The sequence below is a fragment of the Rhipicephalus sanguineus genome, chromosome 4 (assembly GCF_013339695.2).
Source record: "Rhipicephalus sanguineus isolate Rsan-2018 chromosome 4, BIME_Rsan_1.4, whole genome shotgun sequence".
NCBI lineage: Eukaryota > Metazoa > Arthropoda > Arachnida > Ixodida > Ixodidae > Rhipicephalus > Rhipicephalus sanguineus.
Window position 1 is genome coordinate 173,324,119 of NC_051179.1, and position 18,526 is coordinate 173,342,644.

At 46.2% G+C, this 18,526-nt stretch overlaps 1 protein-coding gene across 1 annotated transcript in view; it reads left to right on the plus strand.

Annotated features, from left to right (window-relative positions):
* The window catches only part of LOC119390905 (fatty acid synthase), a 277,784-nt gene extending 264,420 nt beyond the window's left edge, over positions 1-13,364 (plus strand). The window contains exons 24-25 of the mRNA XM_049415426.1: positions 4,281-4,517; positions 13,070-13,364. Of these exons, the coding sequence (XP_049271383.1) occupies positions 4,281-4,517; positions 13,070-13,266 (434 nt within the window). The 3' untranslated portion in view covers positions 13,267-13,364. The remainder of the gene's footprint in view (positions 1-4,280; positions 4,518-13,069) is intronic.
* The last annotated feature ends 5,162 nt before the right edge of the window (positions 13,365-18,526 follow it).

The window sequence follows — 18,526 nt, forward strand, 5'->3', positions numbered from 1 at the left end:
ACCAGTTTAAAATTTCGTACTCTAACAGAAAAAAAGTAGGAAAAGCCACAAGGTCCAAATTACACAGAGTGAGGGGCACAATTTTTTTTTATTGATCGTGCGAAATTTCACAACAAAATATAGAACAGTTAAGGAGATATAAAGCTGACACCAAGACAACTCATTTACCCTACCGTAAACCTCCTGAAGGAATAACTTATAGGCACGTGTACTGTGGCCAATGCGCTGTCATTTTTCTAAAAATCAATCTTTAATGAATATGCAAGGTTCACGCTTCTGCAAAAAAAACAGAGAAAATGTTGACGCTATCCACCTCTACAACGAGTTTTAAAAGTGAAATAAAGAGTTCGGTCAACTAAGAGTGATAAGGCGGTCGCCGAATACGGAGAGCGACCTGCGTGCCTGTATCATTTTGCCCCCCCCCCCGCCCCCGCTCTGTTCTGATGCCGATTATAGGCCTAATCATCAGTGTTCTCGCTATGTTGTGTTGCACTGGAAGCAATGCTGTACATGTTCCTCTAAAAGAGAAACGAAATCTCGTTCCGCGTTACTTCTCAATCTTGGAACGAGTTCCTTATTCCAAGTTGGAACGAGTTCCTTATTCCAAGTTTCTTAATGCCAAAGGAACGCGTTCTAGTTACACTTCGAACATTTGTGACGTGTCTTTACTTTAACGTTACATCTGATTGCTTAAAATAATATATACAGTCGGATAGTCCTGAGGTCAAATAAAGTGAGCAATTTAAACCTCACATTCAACTGTTATGCCATAAGCGGAAGATTATTTGGGGATGAAACGAGTGCAAAAAAAGAAAAGCGCACGTAGACGAACATGGAGCACCGGATAAAGCACAGACGTGTCTGACTGCACATTGTTGCTCGTCTATTCAACGTGCAACGCATATGCCACTTTCCACTTCGGTCTTCCGATGCGCAGCGAGGACACTGTGCTCCCGTTGTTCACATAGGAATTTACTTACATGCACCAATAAAATTTAATTTCATGCTCAAGGAATTGTCTCGAAAGGAACAATACATAGTTGTTCATTGAACGTTGATTCGATATTACAGTATCAGTAGAAAATAAATATCCACAATATATTTTCGCATCTTCGGAAAAGCCCCTGTTTGAAGTCAGCAAGAGCTGCATAGCGATGCTGAATTCCGACAGAAGAACCCGTTTTTTTGTCAGAGCTTCATTGCCCATGTTGAAGAGCCACTCCACCGAAGCTCTGTAGAGTACTGGCGCGTAGTAATTTAGGTAAAGTTAGTTGAATACGTCGAAGTTGATAGCGGTCAGTCAACTGGTACAAGCTGGTGCTGCGACAGCTCATTCTGTGCCTAGACTAGAAAGCTTTGGTAGCCGAACGGCAACAAATGTTCGGGCCCGGACGAAGCGACAACATCTGCGTTAGCTGCCCTGATCACTGCAGCCTGGCTCTGTCTTTATGTTGATGATCGCCTGTTCTGAGATTGAAATTTCGAGGATCCATGACAGCTTAAACCTTGGGATTAAGCAACTGGCAACAATGAGGTCGCCACGACTTCTTTGAGCCTCATGCGGTCATCCATCCATCCTGTATGATGTGCTGCGTACGTGCATGCAGATGTTCAATGACGTGAGTTAGGGATGGATAGGTGTTCGACAGTCCTGTGCAGGGGTGTAGCGAGACACTAGCGGCAACGCCGCCAGCGTTCGCCGCTAGTGCGGCTGGTCGTCACCCGATATTCCCGCCTGGGACCAAGTTTCCGCTTTAGTTCTTCGCGGCTACATGGCCTGGACAGCGGTGCCCAGCGGGATGGCCTTCCTCTTTTGAAGTCCCGCCGCGCGGCTCGCTTCTACGAACCCCGCTCTCTATGCAACGTTTCAGGGATCACCGCCGCAGCATTCAACTTACAGAACCGCATTCACTACAACCATAGAGCTCGGAACACACATTGAGTCGCCGCCCACTCGTGCGCTCTCAGACTGACTCGGTGGAACGTTTACAGAAGGAATGCTAATCCTTCTACCATTCCATATAAACGTAACGATTTAACGTTACAGTTCCAACGACACTAAAGAGAACGGTGGCGTTTCTATGTTCCTACAAAAACGAACTAGTTCCAGGAACGCTGTTGCGTGCAACACTGATTAGAAGCTTAATAAGTATATATTTATGGTGAGTAGCATATACTATGAAGCAGACACACAAGATGTTGATGTTTATGAAGGCAAAAGCATGCAATTGTTGTCGCGAAAGTGATAACTGCTTAAAACGGTCATCCCCTAGACATTCCACATGGCCTCAGTAAATACCAGAACGGCGCGACGTCAACATTCACGGCACCTGAAGGACACTGTGGGTGATTCCTGGTGAATGTATGTTTTGATACCCATTCCTGCCGATAGAGAGATGTGTAGGATGCAGGCGCCTTTCTTGTGTAGCTCTTAGCGCTATGAGTCCCGAAGTTGTTGTGCCAGCTGCAATCAGGGCGCGGCGCTGTACGCTCACTTACGGGCTCTCGAAAGGTTGATTCGAGCCGTCACATTGGCAAGATAATTCATTTTGAGAGGGATAGTCACGGCATGCACCGGCACGCTGTAGCACGTTTTATATCGCATCTGCCAAGATGGCCTGCCTTGTAATATTATTTCACGCTAGAACTCACATTTATATTCGAAGCAATGTTCGAGCTTTTGGTGATTCAATTGTTGTACTGTCCTTGTACTGACTTTGCGTGCGTGCGTGGCAGGCGGGTTGAGGGATACGTCGTTCGCAATGCGTTTGGCTACAAGAGATGAAGGAAGCCCAACCGGATGCAGCACCACATGTTGCTGAGTCACATGTTCTGCTGGTGCTACGAACAATGCATGCAGCCATGAGTCTTCGTATTAGAGTGACACGTGCATCGCCAACCGTAATTCATGCATTGGTCTGAATCGAACTAACCCTAAACAAGCGAAACTTAGATAACGTTGTCATCAGGCGCCGATGCCTGACGGCGCCTCACCACATGGATTATCCACGTATCTAATTGATCATACAAAATACTCTGTTTTAGAGGTAGTAAAGAAAAAAAATTCCGAGGTTTCTTTGAGTCCCTACTACTATGTGTTTTTGACAAACCGCAGAGGGTGCTCAGAACTCTTTTGGACCACGTCTGTTTCAACAACGTCAAAAAAAGAGAAACAATATAGAATTACGCGCATCTCCCCGTAAGGGAACCCTGATGGGCATGCGATATAGCCGCGAGCCTTCGTCTTTTCAGAAGCGGCTTGGCGGCGTTTCTCTCGAGCTTCAGCTTCCCTTGTACGAAGTTCAGGATCGGCTTGGCGCCGCGGCAGCGGCTTGAGCGTGCCGAGCAGCAGCTGTGGATGAGTCCGACTGCTGTTTACCGCTCATAGCGATGCGCTCCCATTGAGTGTCACTGAAGGAATGCGCGCGCTACCACGCGCAACCTGGGTTTATGGCGCGCGGACCAGCGCCCTGTAGCGGATTCTTCAAGAAATTCCGTGAGAAGCGCCTATAGCGGGAGCAGCGATAACTAGAGTGGACGACGTCTCACACGGAAGATAGGGTCGAGCATAGTGGCTTTGCATCAAAAAACGTATTTCAGCACACAGATGTTATGTCGTTTGGCCCTCCACCAAATTACGGCCGCCGTTGCAGGGCATAAAATGGGCGTCTTCGAGTGTACCAGCACGACCCATTAGCTTGTAAGGTGCTACAGCAGCTAAACCGACTTATTCTATTGAGTCGCAGTGAGTTTACTTTCGCACACGCCATTTGCATAATTTAGAGGTCTTGAAAAAATATCCCTGCAGCGCATCCTCTAGAACGCTTTTTTATTGTATAAGCATACATCGTGTTAAAATATTGAATGATATCGTTTATCATAAGTAATCACAATGTTTTCATAAGTCATCAGCGACAGTGTTATCATAAGTGCATAAGTGATGTTGAGAATTTTCTTAATTCCGTATCTTGTATTCTATTTTCATTATGTTTTTTATTCTGATTTTGTCACTGACATTTGTTACAGCAAGGTCGACAGCTGGCCTAGTTGGTAAGATTCCATAATATTTTAGAGCAGCGCAAAAGACGGGCGCTCGTCTGTGAACTTCTTGTCCTTTGTCCCGTCTTTTGCGCTGCTCTAAAATATTATGGGACATTTGTTACCCACTCCTGCTTGGGCCCGAACAAGGCCTGCAGTATTTGCAAGTAAATAAATAAATAACTAAATTAATAAATAAATAAATAAAGCAAAAAAAGCAGAAGACCCTGTTTACCCTGCAGGTCTGGCAATCCAATGGGGAGCCATCGGTGACGTTGGAGTGTTTTACGAAATGATGGGCGGTGATGCCATCGTTGCCGGCACCGTTCCGCAGCGAATCTCATCGTGCATGAGTGTGATGGACACATTGTTGAACCAGAGCCATCCCGTGGTCTGCAGCTGCGTAAAGGCTGACACATCTTGCGAAGCAACCGCGAACGAAAAGCACGACATCGTCGACTCTGTGTTGCGCATAATTGGTAAGAAAACTTGCAGCAAAAAATTTACATCGCGGAAAGAAAACGAACGGACGAAGAGAGGTGAAACACACAAGTGCTCTTCTGTGTCGCGTCACTTCGTCCGTTCCTTTTTTTCCGCGCTGGAAAGTTTTCATGTGGAGCGTCCTACCAACTCGCCCAAGCGTTCACGTGAATCTTTACATTCAGACTTTCACTCATGCTAGGCAGCTCTCTCTAATACTGGTTCACCTCATTGTCGAGTAATAACACAACGTACGTCATAATGACAAGTGCTGCTCCACAAATTTATTAAGCGCTTTCTTACAAACTATTTTTGCCCCGCATAAGGCACCAGTGCAAATTCGCTTCAACTGCGCTCAATTTATATTTGTGTGCGAAATTGCACAAAGAACGATAGTACAGTTTTCGTCGACGTACCATTACATTGGGAAACACTGGAGCCAAGCAGCAGTGCCATCTGCTTCAGAATTAGAGATGCGGCCTTGAAACGAATAATATAACAACTTTAGGGTAACCTCACTGACCGCATTTTGCTACTGAGCCGTCATTAATAATTAGGCATCAGAAAGAGTTAACAAGATGACAGTCTCAATATTTCGGAACAAGTTGAGGTCAAGCCACCTGTCGCCGGTGGCCACTTGTGCCTCCGTGATTGAGTGCAAAACAGGCGAAATAATATCGAACAAACATCATTAGTCTTCAAAATCAACTAAGACAAACATGTTCCAATGATCCTAGGAAATTGTAGTATATTTCCTCTATCGTGCAGCGTAGCACGAGGGCTCAGGAAAAATTTCTGTGCTATGCAGCACTGCATCTCATACTCATATGGGCGATGTTCTAAACATTGAAATGTACTCGAAACCTACATATATTGTGGCATGATTGTGTAAATTTACTAGAATGATCCAGTGGATATCAAGTATACATATTCATCAGTCGGCACCGGTAAACACTTTTGCTCGTCAGATAGGATTTCACTTTACCTGTACACCATTCATATGCGGCGTGACGCACGTACGCCGCCAACAGATGGCTGGACGTGCACCTGCTCCGAAATCCGAGCCACTGAACTGTTGCAAAGGGTTACTCAACACCCATGTAGGCGACACATTCTCCTGCTCCACAGCAACTATTTTCGAAATGCCGGGCAAGCGATCGCAGAAAGGTTTTGCTTTTTGTTATGTAAAGTGCTCATTTGCTGTTGGAAAACCCACAGTACGGCTTTCATACAGTTTTGATATGTTGAGGCAGCAAAGAGCATGCCATGGAAAACAAGATACATTACGACTGTTTATTGTGCCCTATTCGTTTGTGGGCGGTAACCCATATACGATTATTAAATGCAGACTTTGGGAAAATATACCTTGATATACTTATTGTGCCAATATATATTTTTATTAACCGAGTTTATGTCTGAACACGCTTCTTCAGTTGAACTAGTTCAGCAGAAGGACATCAATTGCACAAATAATGGCAATGTTCAGGTAAATGTCATTTAAAATATTCAAGAAATGAACATTTTAACTCTTCAATGTGTTATGCGTTCACACCATAAAATTTAGCAGTTTTGAAGTAACCACTACTTTGCGGAAACTTGAAATCCAGCAGGAATATTCACACGTGCGTTGCAGTATGTAATACTAGGTATATTAGTGTTCATGAGGGGTCTTTCTTAAGCGCTTATCAAGTGAAATAGTTTAGGAGCTGAAAAAGTTTAGATAGAATAACCTTAACGGCAAATGCTTAGCACAATTTGGGGACAAATATCTACAAATGAATCCACATCTCTGGACTTCTGCGAAACAACTAGTACTTCAGTCCTTGTTGTTTAGCAATAAAGCTGATAAAGCAATAAGGACGTGCGCATTGCGCTGTTGCCGAAGGCTGCGAGGTGTACTCGCCGGCTCTTCCTTAACTTAGGTGTTTCTACAAAGATATTTCAATTGGCGCGCGTTGCTTAATTAATTTGATGGTAAAGCTTCCTGGCGCATTGTACTTGTGTTTTTTTTTTTCATGTTGGCAAGAAATCGTGGGCCATTCTATAGAGTTGCATGTAGGTATAAATGCACGAATAGTGTACTGGCTACCGCTCATGCAAGCATCTTTGACAATACGCGCACCAACGTATTCGTCTAACGACATCCTAATCAACATGCAATTTCTACATGTGTACAAAGGTGTTGCGAAAGCGACGTCGCGATTATGACCGGTAGTAAGCGCTCGGGTCGCTCCTTGACAAATTCCAAGAGCGCACATCACTATCGGGGTTTCTCGCTTGGGTGATGTTTGCCGAGATCTGATAAATACTCGCGAAAACGTTTGCCCCTCAAATTTTCCTTGAGCAGAAATTTGCCGCGAAGCACGGCGCTAGTGACTGCGAGCTCATGGCTGTGTTCGAGTCACACGCATTTGTAACTATTGCTTTGTTTAACAGTAATAACCATTATGGTGCCACGTTACTGAAATATTGCCTTTGTTAGCACGTGTAACCCCTAAGTGTAACTTTTAATAGTGCGCGACGCGCGTGTTACCGGCTGTAAGTAGCACGTACAGACAAACACAAAAGCTTGCGGGACGCGGAACATTTGAGACAGCTATATTTTCTTTTTGTCTGGGAACAAAACCTCGAATACATTGTTCATCCTGTAGTTGGCATTGCAAACTCTACAATCACCAGCTTGATTACAAGCATTACGCACTAATAGTGCAGCAATTCGCATTTGTTGTGGAGCCAACGTATGGTACACATTTGCTGCATGTACCCTATAAAAGTGGACGGGAGGATCACCGCTGCTGTAGCTCAAGTTCTCGATCAGCTAACAGCGCAAGAAAAGACGAGGACGCATATGCGAGAGGACGCATATGCTCCATTCGTAGAGAGAGAGAGAGAGAAAACTTTTATTTGTGAGGGCCTTAAGGATTATCCTCGTTGGGTGGAGCCCTTAGTTCAGGGCCCTATTGGCTCGCGCCACACAACGTGCCCGCTGGATCAGCCGACGCTGCTCCTGCGGCTCTGAGCGGGTCAGCGCAGTCTCGCAGGAGGATTGTGAGGGTGAAGGAATAGGGCGGCAGCCCGGTGGTTGTGGACATTCCCAGGTGCAGTGGGGACAGTATGAGGGATATTGTGTGGGGTGGAAGAGATGAAGGATGTAAAGGCAGGGGAAGGAATTAGTCTGAAGCTGCCGCCAGGCAACAGCGTCTTCTCGGTTGAGTGATTTGTGTGGTTGTGGGAAATAGAGCATCGAACGCGTTATTCGAAGATTGCAGGTTCGGCCCTTGCCGGCGGAAAGTTATCTTTTCGTTATCTTTAATGTCTTCCCACTTATCTCACAATTGCTACAAATAACGCCCCCTATACTTTACTTGGCTTTATTGTCAGTTCTCATTACTGTTTGGAGTAGGCTTGTTAAACGGGCCGTGGCATTAGTATCGATGGCAAATTACGTAGTGCGTCGACGGCACACAGCAACGTGGCTATCATTTGGTCATATCCAACTCACTTACACGGGTCAACCACTGGCGAGAAACAAAAAAAGTCCAGCACTTCCACTCACGTCGGGCCGCGGAGCTGTCGCCCCTTTCATCAGGCATGATATTTTCGTTCCGAATTTCGGCAAAGTTTTCACTAAGGATTATATATACCCCCTGTATTCTATCTCAGAAGCCTGTTGCAGTACTGTGAAAGCTACGGGGCTGCTTAGCCAATAGGAAGAGCGAAAAGGTCTCACGATGTGTGCATACGCGCCGTGTCGTCTGCTCCTGGTCCCCATAGCGTGTGCGCTCAAGCGTTCGGCGAGTAAAGACAGCGCACGGCAGCAACCAATTCTCTTAGCCTTCCGCAGCTACGGCAATGCCGGAAAAAAAGAAAAAAAAAACATGACGGCACCCTTCGAAGTTGGGGCGCAATCTTGTACACATTCTGTCACCGAACTGAAGTCGTCGTGACGGGGGAGTGAGCAAAGAGCCGACAGGCGAGCTGAAGGAACTCAGAAATGTTTTCAACGCATAAAGAGATATAGAATTATAACTGCAGATCAATATTGGCAGGTACTGTTTTTTACAGCTTGAAACTGAAGAGCGCGATTACTTTAGCAGGATTGAAGTAAGCCAGACACAAAGCAGGCTATTTCGATTCTCCTTCGGCGTAAGCGCTTGCCATTCGGTGAAGCCCAAGTCCTCCGGAGACCGTTCTATATTCGTTCTATCAGACGGAATGGTGTCTCCGCCTGTTCTGTACTTGCTATTTGCCTAGCAGACGGCAAAATAATTGACATCACTGCCTTTTGTTGTTCCTGTTCTGGCGTCTGACCGTCATACGAGCCTCGACGAATCCCGTGCTGCGCGATAAAATGTTTTTTTACAGAACGGGTACCAAATTGCGCTTCAGGTCCCTTCCGCCTCGGAATTATAAAGACGTCGTCGCGGCCTGTGTGGCCCGTAAGTTCTAAACGAACGATTGTGTTTGCTCTGTATCTGCGTGCTGACACTTCGACAGCAACGCATATATTCGTGGCAATTTCGCGCTGTTTCCAAGATTCGTTCTCAAATTCTCAGGGAGAAGGCTCAACAGGCGTGCCTGAACAAACAGCTGTTCGCACTAATAGCGACAAAGCATACCAGATACTTTGTCGTCAGCCGATTCAACTGTTAAGGTGATTCCACTGTTTATTTTATAAGGCGAAAGCCTTAGTTGCGTCATCAAATGTGAAAATTGACCGGCGTCCCGCGTCGGCGTCAACACGATTGATTAAAATATAATCATTACGTGATGACATCACCATGACGTCATTGCCTGGTCAAAGGTGGGCCGATCCCGGAGGCAGTGCAAAACAACGTGAGGTGCAAAAATCTTACAATGCATCCCATCCTGGAGCCATTGCAAACCATGTTAGTTGCACAGAGCTTTCGGATGAGGGCGCGCGAGGCTCAATACATCTAAAATCTCTTGAGATATAGACAGTACCGACACTCTCGTCCATATCCTCTCCAAAGTGTCCAACCTCCCTCTCCGAAGTGTCCAAACCTTATCTATATCCTCTCCCAAACGGCCACCGCACGGGCGCCGGCCCTATAACCCGGCTCGCACCACTTTCCTATCAAGAATGCTATGTCACACTGATAACGCGAGCGTTTCCCGGGCGACGGCCGGTGAAGCTGGGAGTTTGAAGGTGGGAGAGGAGGGTACTCGGCGTGGCGGCTCGGTTAAAAGAAAGACGGTACTTTCCCAAAAATATCCAGGGAATTTAAGTACATCAACTTAGAAGAAAAAGTCACAGTTTCGCCGCAAGGCCGAAGCAATGAATGCGATAGCAAGAAACTAATGCTATATGAAGTGAGGCTCGCCAGTGGATACTCTCAGTTTGAACAGCGCTCCTGTTGCAAAGGCGGCCGAAGCAGCGAAGGAAACTAGCGTGCTTCAAGTGTCGAGCTGTGACACTTGATAGTTCGCGCTCATCTTCTGTTTGTTCGTTTAGCGGCGTCTCTTGAGCTCGAGTGGCATTCGTACGCTCCGTAATATGAGCGCGGACATCACGGTGAAAGCGTGAAACATCCCTCTTCCCCTCAGCACAAGGAAACCGCGCGAGCAGACAGCGGAAGGGCAAGGTTCTCCCTGCGCAAGTATAAGAAGCGAGCGAGCTCGCTGACGACTTTAAAATGCGCCTGTCGCGCTCCTAACGCCATCTCGCTGGTAATGAAGAAACGCTTATAAGCGCCTGCCGTCTCTGACTCCGTCCAGCAGTAAAGGGTGTGTATATAACGCTCGCCGTTAGCTACGTGGAGGATCTGTGTTTCCTGGCGTAGTGGCTAGCGCCACTCACTGCGGAGGAAGAGGTCCCTAGTTCGATTCCCCGCTTCGGAAGCATTTTTCTGAATTATTTTTCTTTGGGGCTTTTATATATATATATATATACATACTTATACATATACGGTGCATGACGGCGGCGACGGCGACGGCAAAATCCAGCCGAGACTGTCCATATAATTGCTATCGCAATAAAAAGAAGATGACTCTCGCCTTTGAGTCGACTGAGGCGGATGCATAAGGGACCCTGCGAGTTACCGCTGCCAGGACAGTGGGCGAGTAGCAAGCGCGAGTTCGGGTGGGTGGTGGTGGTGGTCAAAACATTTATTAATAATAAATGGTTACAAAAGAGGTGATTGGGTGCGGGCCGTATTGGCCTTCTCCCGTCACCTACTAGGCGGAGCCCCTATTCCAAAGCTCCATTGGCAAGCAACGGCGCCCGCGTTCGTTGAACCAGGGCTTTTCGGGCCATGATGTCCTGACAGCCGAGCAGGGCCGCCTCCCAGTCCTCTCTCGTGGATTTGGGATTGGGGAGGATAGATGGGTTTGATTGGCTCGCCCAGACTGTGTGGAAGGTGTCAGCCACCTCGCCACAGAACTGGCACGTGTCATCAAAGGATGAATTGAAACGTTTTAGCACCGCCGGGCACAGTACGGTGTTGGTGAAAAGTTTTAAAAGAGGCGCTCGTCAGCGCGATCCAGTCCCTACAAGGGTCCGGGTAGCGCATGTGCTCCTCCTTGTAGTAACCGGCGATGTCTTTGAATGAAAGGGCCAAATTGTCCGATTGGGAGTAGGCTTCTAAAAACAGGGAGATGGCCCGGGAAGAGAGTGCGCGGGCGGCCTGATCGGCCTGTTTTTTCCCTGCAGTCCTTGGTGACCGGGGGCCCAAACCAGATTACGCAGAGTTGGGTCGAAGCGGGCGAGCGCGTCGGCATGGACGATGCCATGTTGCTTCGCAACCACAATTATCGTCGGTTGCTGGTACCGTAGAGGAACGAATATCACGTACGTGCGAATCGTGATTAGCGTATCATTTGTAGCTGAGACGTAGCAGGTGTCAAACAAACAGAGTTGTCTTAACCTTGACAGTTATAATGCAATTACAATAATAACTATGAAAAGGAAATTGACAACCACGTAGCGCGAAGCCACAAATAAATCCATACTGATTTTTCAGAAAGAAAGCTTCTTAGTTGCCGAACAATTAATCCTGATCCAGGGATCGATATGTGCGCTGCGCCGTTTGCGAAGATTGACAAGACATCTCGTAGGCCCGAGCATAAAGTCGCTCGTCACGAGGGGCAGCAGGGGTTCGAGAGCTTTCACTGCATGTAACTTGCGTTACTTTTTTTCCCTTGTGCCTTTCCGGCCGAGTAAAATGCTCACACGAGCAGTGCATGCCTCTATGTTAAAGCTTCAGTTCCATGTTGTGTACCCTGGGAGGAGTCCCGTTTTGTACGCTTTGTGCACTTCTCAGCGTTGTTCAAGCGCTGAATGTGTCTCATTTGTTCCTTATTGTGAGACTCTGCCTGTTTAGTTACTATGATTACTAGCTTCCGCTGCAGTGGAAACGCTGATTTACGTCACTGAACAGCAGTGATACCAAATTGTCACACCATAAATTTTAAGTTCACTGCTTCTATTCAGAATTCTAAGATGAATAACTTTGAGCTGCGAGCCCGTATAGCTTTTTATGTTGCTGCGGTTATCCGTCAATCTACACCGCCCACAAATAAAAAGCAGGTCCTCTCTAAGTTAATAAGCAGATCATGAAGTAAAACTACTTCTACGCAACTCACAGGTTATATTTTGATACTGCTTTCGTCTGATGGGGGTGTATAATAGTTGTGAATTATGGTGAATCTCTCTTGTCTCTGAGCGGAATGTAAACACCAGTAGTAACTATGAGTGAGAAACCTAACATAGTAAATTATAAAATAACACCACAATGTGGGCCCACAGGCTAAAAACATTTTACCCTTGAAATGTTGTAACAGAAAATTTCAGCAATCGTGATGTTGGGTGTAGCATCAACTAAGGCAAGTGGCCAATGACACAGGAAACTTAACAGCGAGAAGCTTTGTAATTCAGCCTCTCGTGTTTTGTAGTGACGTCCTAGCCATATGACTGCAGATGAGTTGTTGGAAGCACCTTGGTACCTATATCTTGTATTGCAGAGAGGGCACTTTTTAAAAATACGTTATATCCTCTCTTGAACTTCACAGAAAATTGTTTTTTGTAGGCAGGCAGCACAGTTTAGTTGCCCCAGAGCTGCTCTCTCGGTCAGTTTCTAACGCCTCCCAATATGCGGAACCAATCCAGTGCTACAGTAGACAAGGAGTGCCGAAATTACAAACAGAAATGACACTGCGTCCGAGTCCCCATGGCGGTTGTGTATTCGATAAGGGCACTGCGAAAACCACCATCTACAGCCATAGTGGCACACAGAATATGCACTATGGTGACGATGGAAGATCGAATGAGGGAGCTCTAAACGTATGCTATTATTGAAAAGAGCAGTGTAATCTTAAGCTGCTGTGAAAAAGTGTAATTGCCGAGATCTTCGTCTACGCTTCCTGATAATGAATCAATGGCACAGGAAATATTCGGATAAAAGAAAACGCGATATGCTGCTATGGTGTTATCGACGTATAAGAGGGATTATTGTATCATGTTGTCGAACAGCGCAAACTAAAGCTTATATTTCATTGTGTAAATAGGTACGTGTGTTATTTGATATTACAGGTGTCAAGAATTCGTCACATCTCAACACGGATGTGGCTTTCGGCGAGATTGGCATGGACTCCCTCATGGCCGTCGAAGTGAGGCAAACAATAGAGCGAGAGTGTAAGATTACAGTGTCAATGCAGGAAGTCAGGCGGCTGAATATAAACCAGCTGAGGCAAATCAGCCAAGACATCGGAGCCAAGAAGAACAAATGAGGACATGTGAAGCCACGTGGTCAACTAGTGCGTCCTCTAACTATAAGAGTGAGAACCTGAAAACATAATCGCTGGCATTAATAAATATAATTACTGATATACGATAGCTGAAGAGGAACAATTATTGAACTATCTACATAGTATACCCGTCTTTGGCAAGTATAGGAACACCACTCATAAGTGACTACACAATTAATAGTCTCCGCTCGCGACACCACGAAACAACCGTGTATAAAGCCCCACTTAAATAAGCTGTTTTCCGCATTTACTGTTGGCTGAACGCTCTGAGCTATGAGCACACTGAAGCCTAGAATATCATACGCGTGCTACATAAGCCAGGTTTTCACGTACGTTCCAAATGACGTGTCGTTAGGATCGCTTCCCAAAAGGATCGCTTCCGAAAACATCGATTCTAACAAGATGGATTGTTCCTTACTATCTAGCGCTTCTGCATTGGTGCAACAACTTGCTTAAAGGGCCCCTCACCAGGTGACACAAGAAATTTCAGTTAGACCTTGGAAGTTGTGGCATAATATTCTCTATTGGGCTCGTAACAACTTCCAAGGTCTAACTAAAATTCGTTATGTCACCTGGTGAGGGGCCCTTTAAGCAAGTTGTTGCACCAATGCAGAAGCGCTAGATAGTAAGGAACAATGGTCATAACGGTACTTTACCTACAGTGGCTTGATGCCGATTTCACAAAAGCTTTCGCCTTCCGCATTGTCATGAATGACAGTGCCGCTTGCAGCCGCTGCAACAGCGAGGAAACTGTATATAAAGGCATATATTTCCGTCGTCGCGCAGAGAACCTACGCCCAATACTGCACACGTGGAACAAGATATACAGTACAGCCTAAGCACTATACGTAAGTCACAGCAGTAAATCAACACGAAAGCTGGATGTAAAATCTCATCATAATGCACACTAACGTGTCCACTTCGCAGTGCCAGTATGCATGTACAATCAAAAGAAACAGGCTACCCAAGGAACTTGGTGTCAGCCTACACATGAAGGCAACTAAATTAGTACAATAAGGCTAGCACCACTTTTGGGAAATATGATACCGAGTACACAGGCATGAATGAGGCCTGTCCCCCCGGCGACGCGCTGGCTACGCCAGCGCGCATGCAGGGTACCCACTACCTCTGCGTCAGTACTCTGCAAATACCAGACATGCAAAATCTCACCATCTCCCCGTAAAAGGAAGCCTGAAAAGTACGCATTAAATCATGCAAAGTACCTACTACGCCATCAATCATCGTCATTCATGCAAGGCATTATTGTCTGTTTGTGTCTAACAAAGAAAAAACGAGCCCTTGAAGAGCCATCTTCTTTCCTTCATTCATAGCGAGGGTCTCGTTCTGGCAAACCTAATGACTTCAGGTTGTATGCGAGGGATTATTGGTCAGCTACCGGCTCGTAAAAAAAGTTCGCGTGCTACGTGACGCCAACAAGGCAGAAAAAGAGTGTTCCAAACTCGCAGCCATGGCTGCGATCGGCGCTGACTAACACTCTTAGGTTTAACTGCACATATATACCCCATATACCCCATAAAGCATTGTGCATACTGAACGAGATTCATCAAGGATCATCGGCGATGAAGGCAATCGCTCGGTCGTCTTTCCGATGGCCTGGGATGGACAACGACATCGAACAAATGTCGCCGAGGTGCACAAGCTGTATTCAAAATCGACCAATGCCCGCATCTGTCCCGCCAGTTAGCTGCCCGACATGCCAGGAAAGCTGGTCGAGAGCACATGTAGATTTCGCGGGGCCAATAAATGGCAGCATGATCATTGTTCTTGTAGATGATCACACTAAATGGATCGAGGCCGTACCAATGAAGCAGGTGACCACATCTTCGACTATCACTTTTTCAGCAGGTTCTGCATTCCGTGCACCCTTGTTTCAGATAGTGGAACGCAGTTCACTAGTGAAGAGTTTGTCGATGTCATGAATAGAACAACATAACTCACCTGCGTACGGCTTCATTTCATCCCTAGTCAAATGGCCTTGCAGAGAGAGCTGCTCGAACCGTGAAAGATGGACAGAAGAACATTATCTAGGGCCGATTAGAAGATTGATTTTGCAGACTACTACTCAATTACCGGAGAGCACCCCTCGCATCAGGCAATTCTCCTTCGGAGCTTCTGCTGGCCTACCAAATTCAGCCTCGTCTGGACACGTGCTTTCCTCTCTTGGTTGCAGGAGGATCGGGTGAATCGGATAAGTGGACTCTGGCACCGGACACAAATGTTTACATCGGCAACTTTGTCAAGGGTGAAAAGTGGAAGACCGCTACGGTAAAGGCGGCCGATGGAGCGAGAACGGTGACAGTCGAGACGTCAGAGGGCCTTGTTCGGAACACGTGGGTTAGGTTCACTCAAGGAGAGACTCGCTTGAACCCTCACGTTGCAGGGAAGGCGAAAGAATGCCTATACTGAGAACCACGCAAAAACTTCGGGATCACAGCCAAACGTAAAGGCTTAACTCCGTGAGCCACCACATCAGCTGTAGTAATCATCCCCAAATCAATACCAGGAAAAGAAGAAGACCAGGGAACCTAGAATGACCACAGAACTCCAGCGCTCCAGTATTATTGATGGAGAAGTGTTGTAATTTAAGTGTAACCCTTATAAGTTCTCTGCTAAGCTTACACAAATCTTCTATCTCTTGTTTCATTCATCTTGCTTTCCTGTCACTCTTTTCTTTCTATCTTTATATTGCAACACACACCAAAGTAAACGCCCATTCTACCAGCTTGTCAGCTTGTGTCTACTTCGCTTGCGCCAAGCGCTGAGATCGACTAGGGATGTAACGCTACCTATCTATCTAGCCGCCCAAGACACATTGCTCGTGTGGTCGTTTCGTTAATAATCAGTCAGTCAGTCAGTCAGTTTATTTTCCTTAAAGACCCCCGGGGGGGTATTACATAAGGGGTGGGATAAACATGTTCACATAACAAATATATTAAGTAATACATGGGTTACTATTCTGTACATTTCTTCGTATTTTTACAAAACATACATATAAATTAACACACTTAAACTTTATTGAAAACAAAATCATACTCGGAGGCTACTTGACAGAATATGGTCAGTTACGTGTTATGCAAATAAAGATGGACATGTTATGTCGACAATGGCAGGAGGGAGGTCGTTCCAGTCTTTTGCCGTGCGGAGAAAAAATGATGCTGAAAATGTTGATATTCGAGCACGCATAAGTGAAACCTGCAGTGGGTGGCTTGTCCTGAGCGATATACGCGCTGCGGGTTTGATGTAACATGGTTCATGCAGATGGGAACTGTGAAAGAATTTATGGTAGAGACAAAGTGAAGAAATGCGCCGACGCACAGCGAGCGATGGAAGATTGGATAATGCTTTTAGTGACGTAACGCTGATGTCGTATGAATACGAAGAATGAATGAAGCGAGCTGCACGGTTCTGAACTGATTCTATTGCGTTGATGAGGTATGCTTGATGCGGATCCCAAATAGCGGATGCATATTCTAACTTAGGTCGTACAAGTGATGTGTAGGCAAGTAATCTTACGTGATACGGAGCACTCTTGAGGTGACGTTTTAAAAAGCCTAAAGTTTTATTAGATGATAAAATGATGTTTTGAATATGCGTACGCCAGATCAAGTCACTAGTTACAGTGACACCGAGGTATTTATAAGAGTTAGTCGATTCCAGGTGCTGGCTGTTAATTGTGTATGGGAACTGGAGCCGATTACCGCTGCGTGTGAATGACATAGTTTTGCATTTAGTTACGTTTAATATCATTAGCCAGTCGGTGCACCACTGGTAAATGTTTGCAAGATCATTCTGTAAAGTTATCGGTCAGAATTGGTTAGAATGGTTCGGTAGATAACGCAGTCATCTGCGAACATACGTATGGTACTAGTTACATGCAAGGGTAAGTCTCCTCCTATTTTGGCTCACTTTGATGAAGACGCGGAAACGGACATCCATACCGACGCCAGTAACGTGGGTCTCGGCGCCATCCTTATTCAGTGGCAGAATGGAGAAGAAAAGGTTATTGCATACGCAAGCCGCACTCTATCGAATGCTGAGTCCAATTACTCAGCTACAGAGAAAGAGTGCCTCGCAGTTATATGGGCCATCAGCAAGTTCCGTCCATATCTATACGGCAGGCCATTCCGAGCGATCAGCGACCATCATTCATTGTGTTGGCTGGCAAATCTCAAGGACCCTTCAGGAAGACTTGCTAGATGGAGCCTGCGTCTGCAGGAATATGACATCACCGTCGTCTACAAGTCCGGCCACAAGCACAATGACGCGGATTGCCTGTCACGCGGGCCAGTCGAGTCTTCATCTTCTGATCATGGAGAAGATTTTCCATTTCTCGGAGCTCTCAACGTGTCCGAGATGGCCCGTCATCAGCGAATGGACCCGGACCTGCTCCTGCTTATTCAGTACTTGGAGGGTCAGCAAGTAAAGGTACCGCGAGTTTTCGTCCGCGGATTGTGTTCCTATGTACTCCAGAATGACGTCCTCTACAAGAGAAACTTCGAACACAGTGGTGAGACGTTTCTGCTTCTTGTACCTTCATCACTGCGAGCGGAAATATTAGAAGCGTGTCATGATGACCCGTCGGCTGGACATTTGGGTATTACTCGGACTTTAGCAAGAATCCGCCAGAGATATTATTGGCCAAAGTTAATGGATTCTGTACAGCACTATGTGAAGTCATGCCGAGAATGCCAAAGGCGCAAAATACCGCCATTAAAGCCAGCAGGCCTGTTGAAACCGATAGAGCCCCCGAAAGTACCATTTGAGCAGGTGGGAATGGATTTACTTGGACCCTTTCCTGTCTCATCGACGGGAAAGCGGTGGATCATTGTAGCGACAGACTACATGACCCGATATGCTGAGACGTCGTCTCTCACAAAAGGAACCGCGAATGAAGTGGCTCAGTTTTTCGTCAGCCAGATAGTATTACGACATGGCGCACCTAAGGCTGTCATAACCGACAAAGGAACGGCGTTTACTGCCCGTTTGATGCAGTCTATAATGAAACTCACGCATACCGACCACAGAAGAACTACAGCTTACCATCCGCAAACAAACGGCTTAACTGAAAGGCTCAATAGAACGCTCGCTGACATGATCGCCATGTATGTGGACGTCGAACATCGAACGTGGGACAGCATTTTACCGTATGCTACATTTGCGTACAATACCGCAGTACAAGAGACGACGCACTTCACACCATTCCAACTTGTTTACGGTAGGA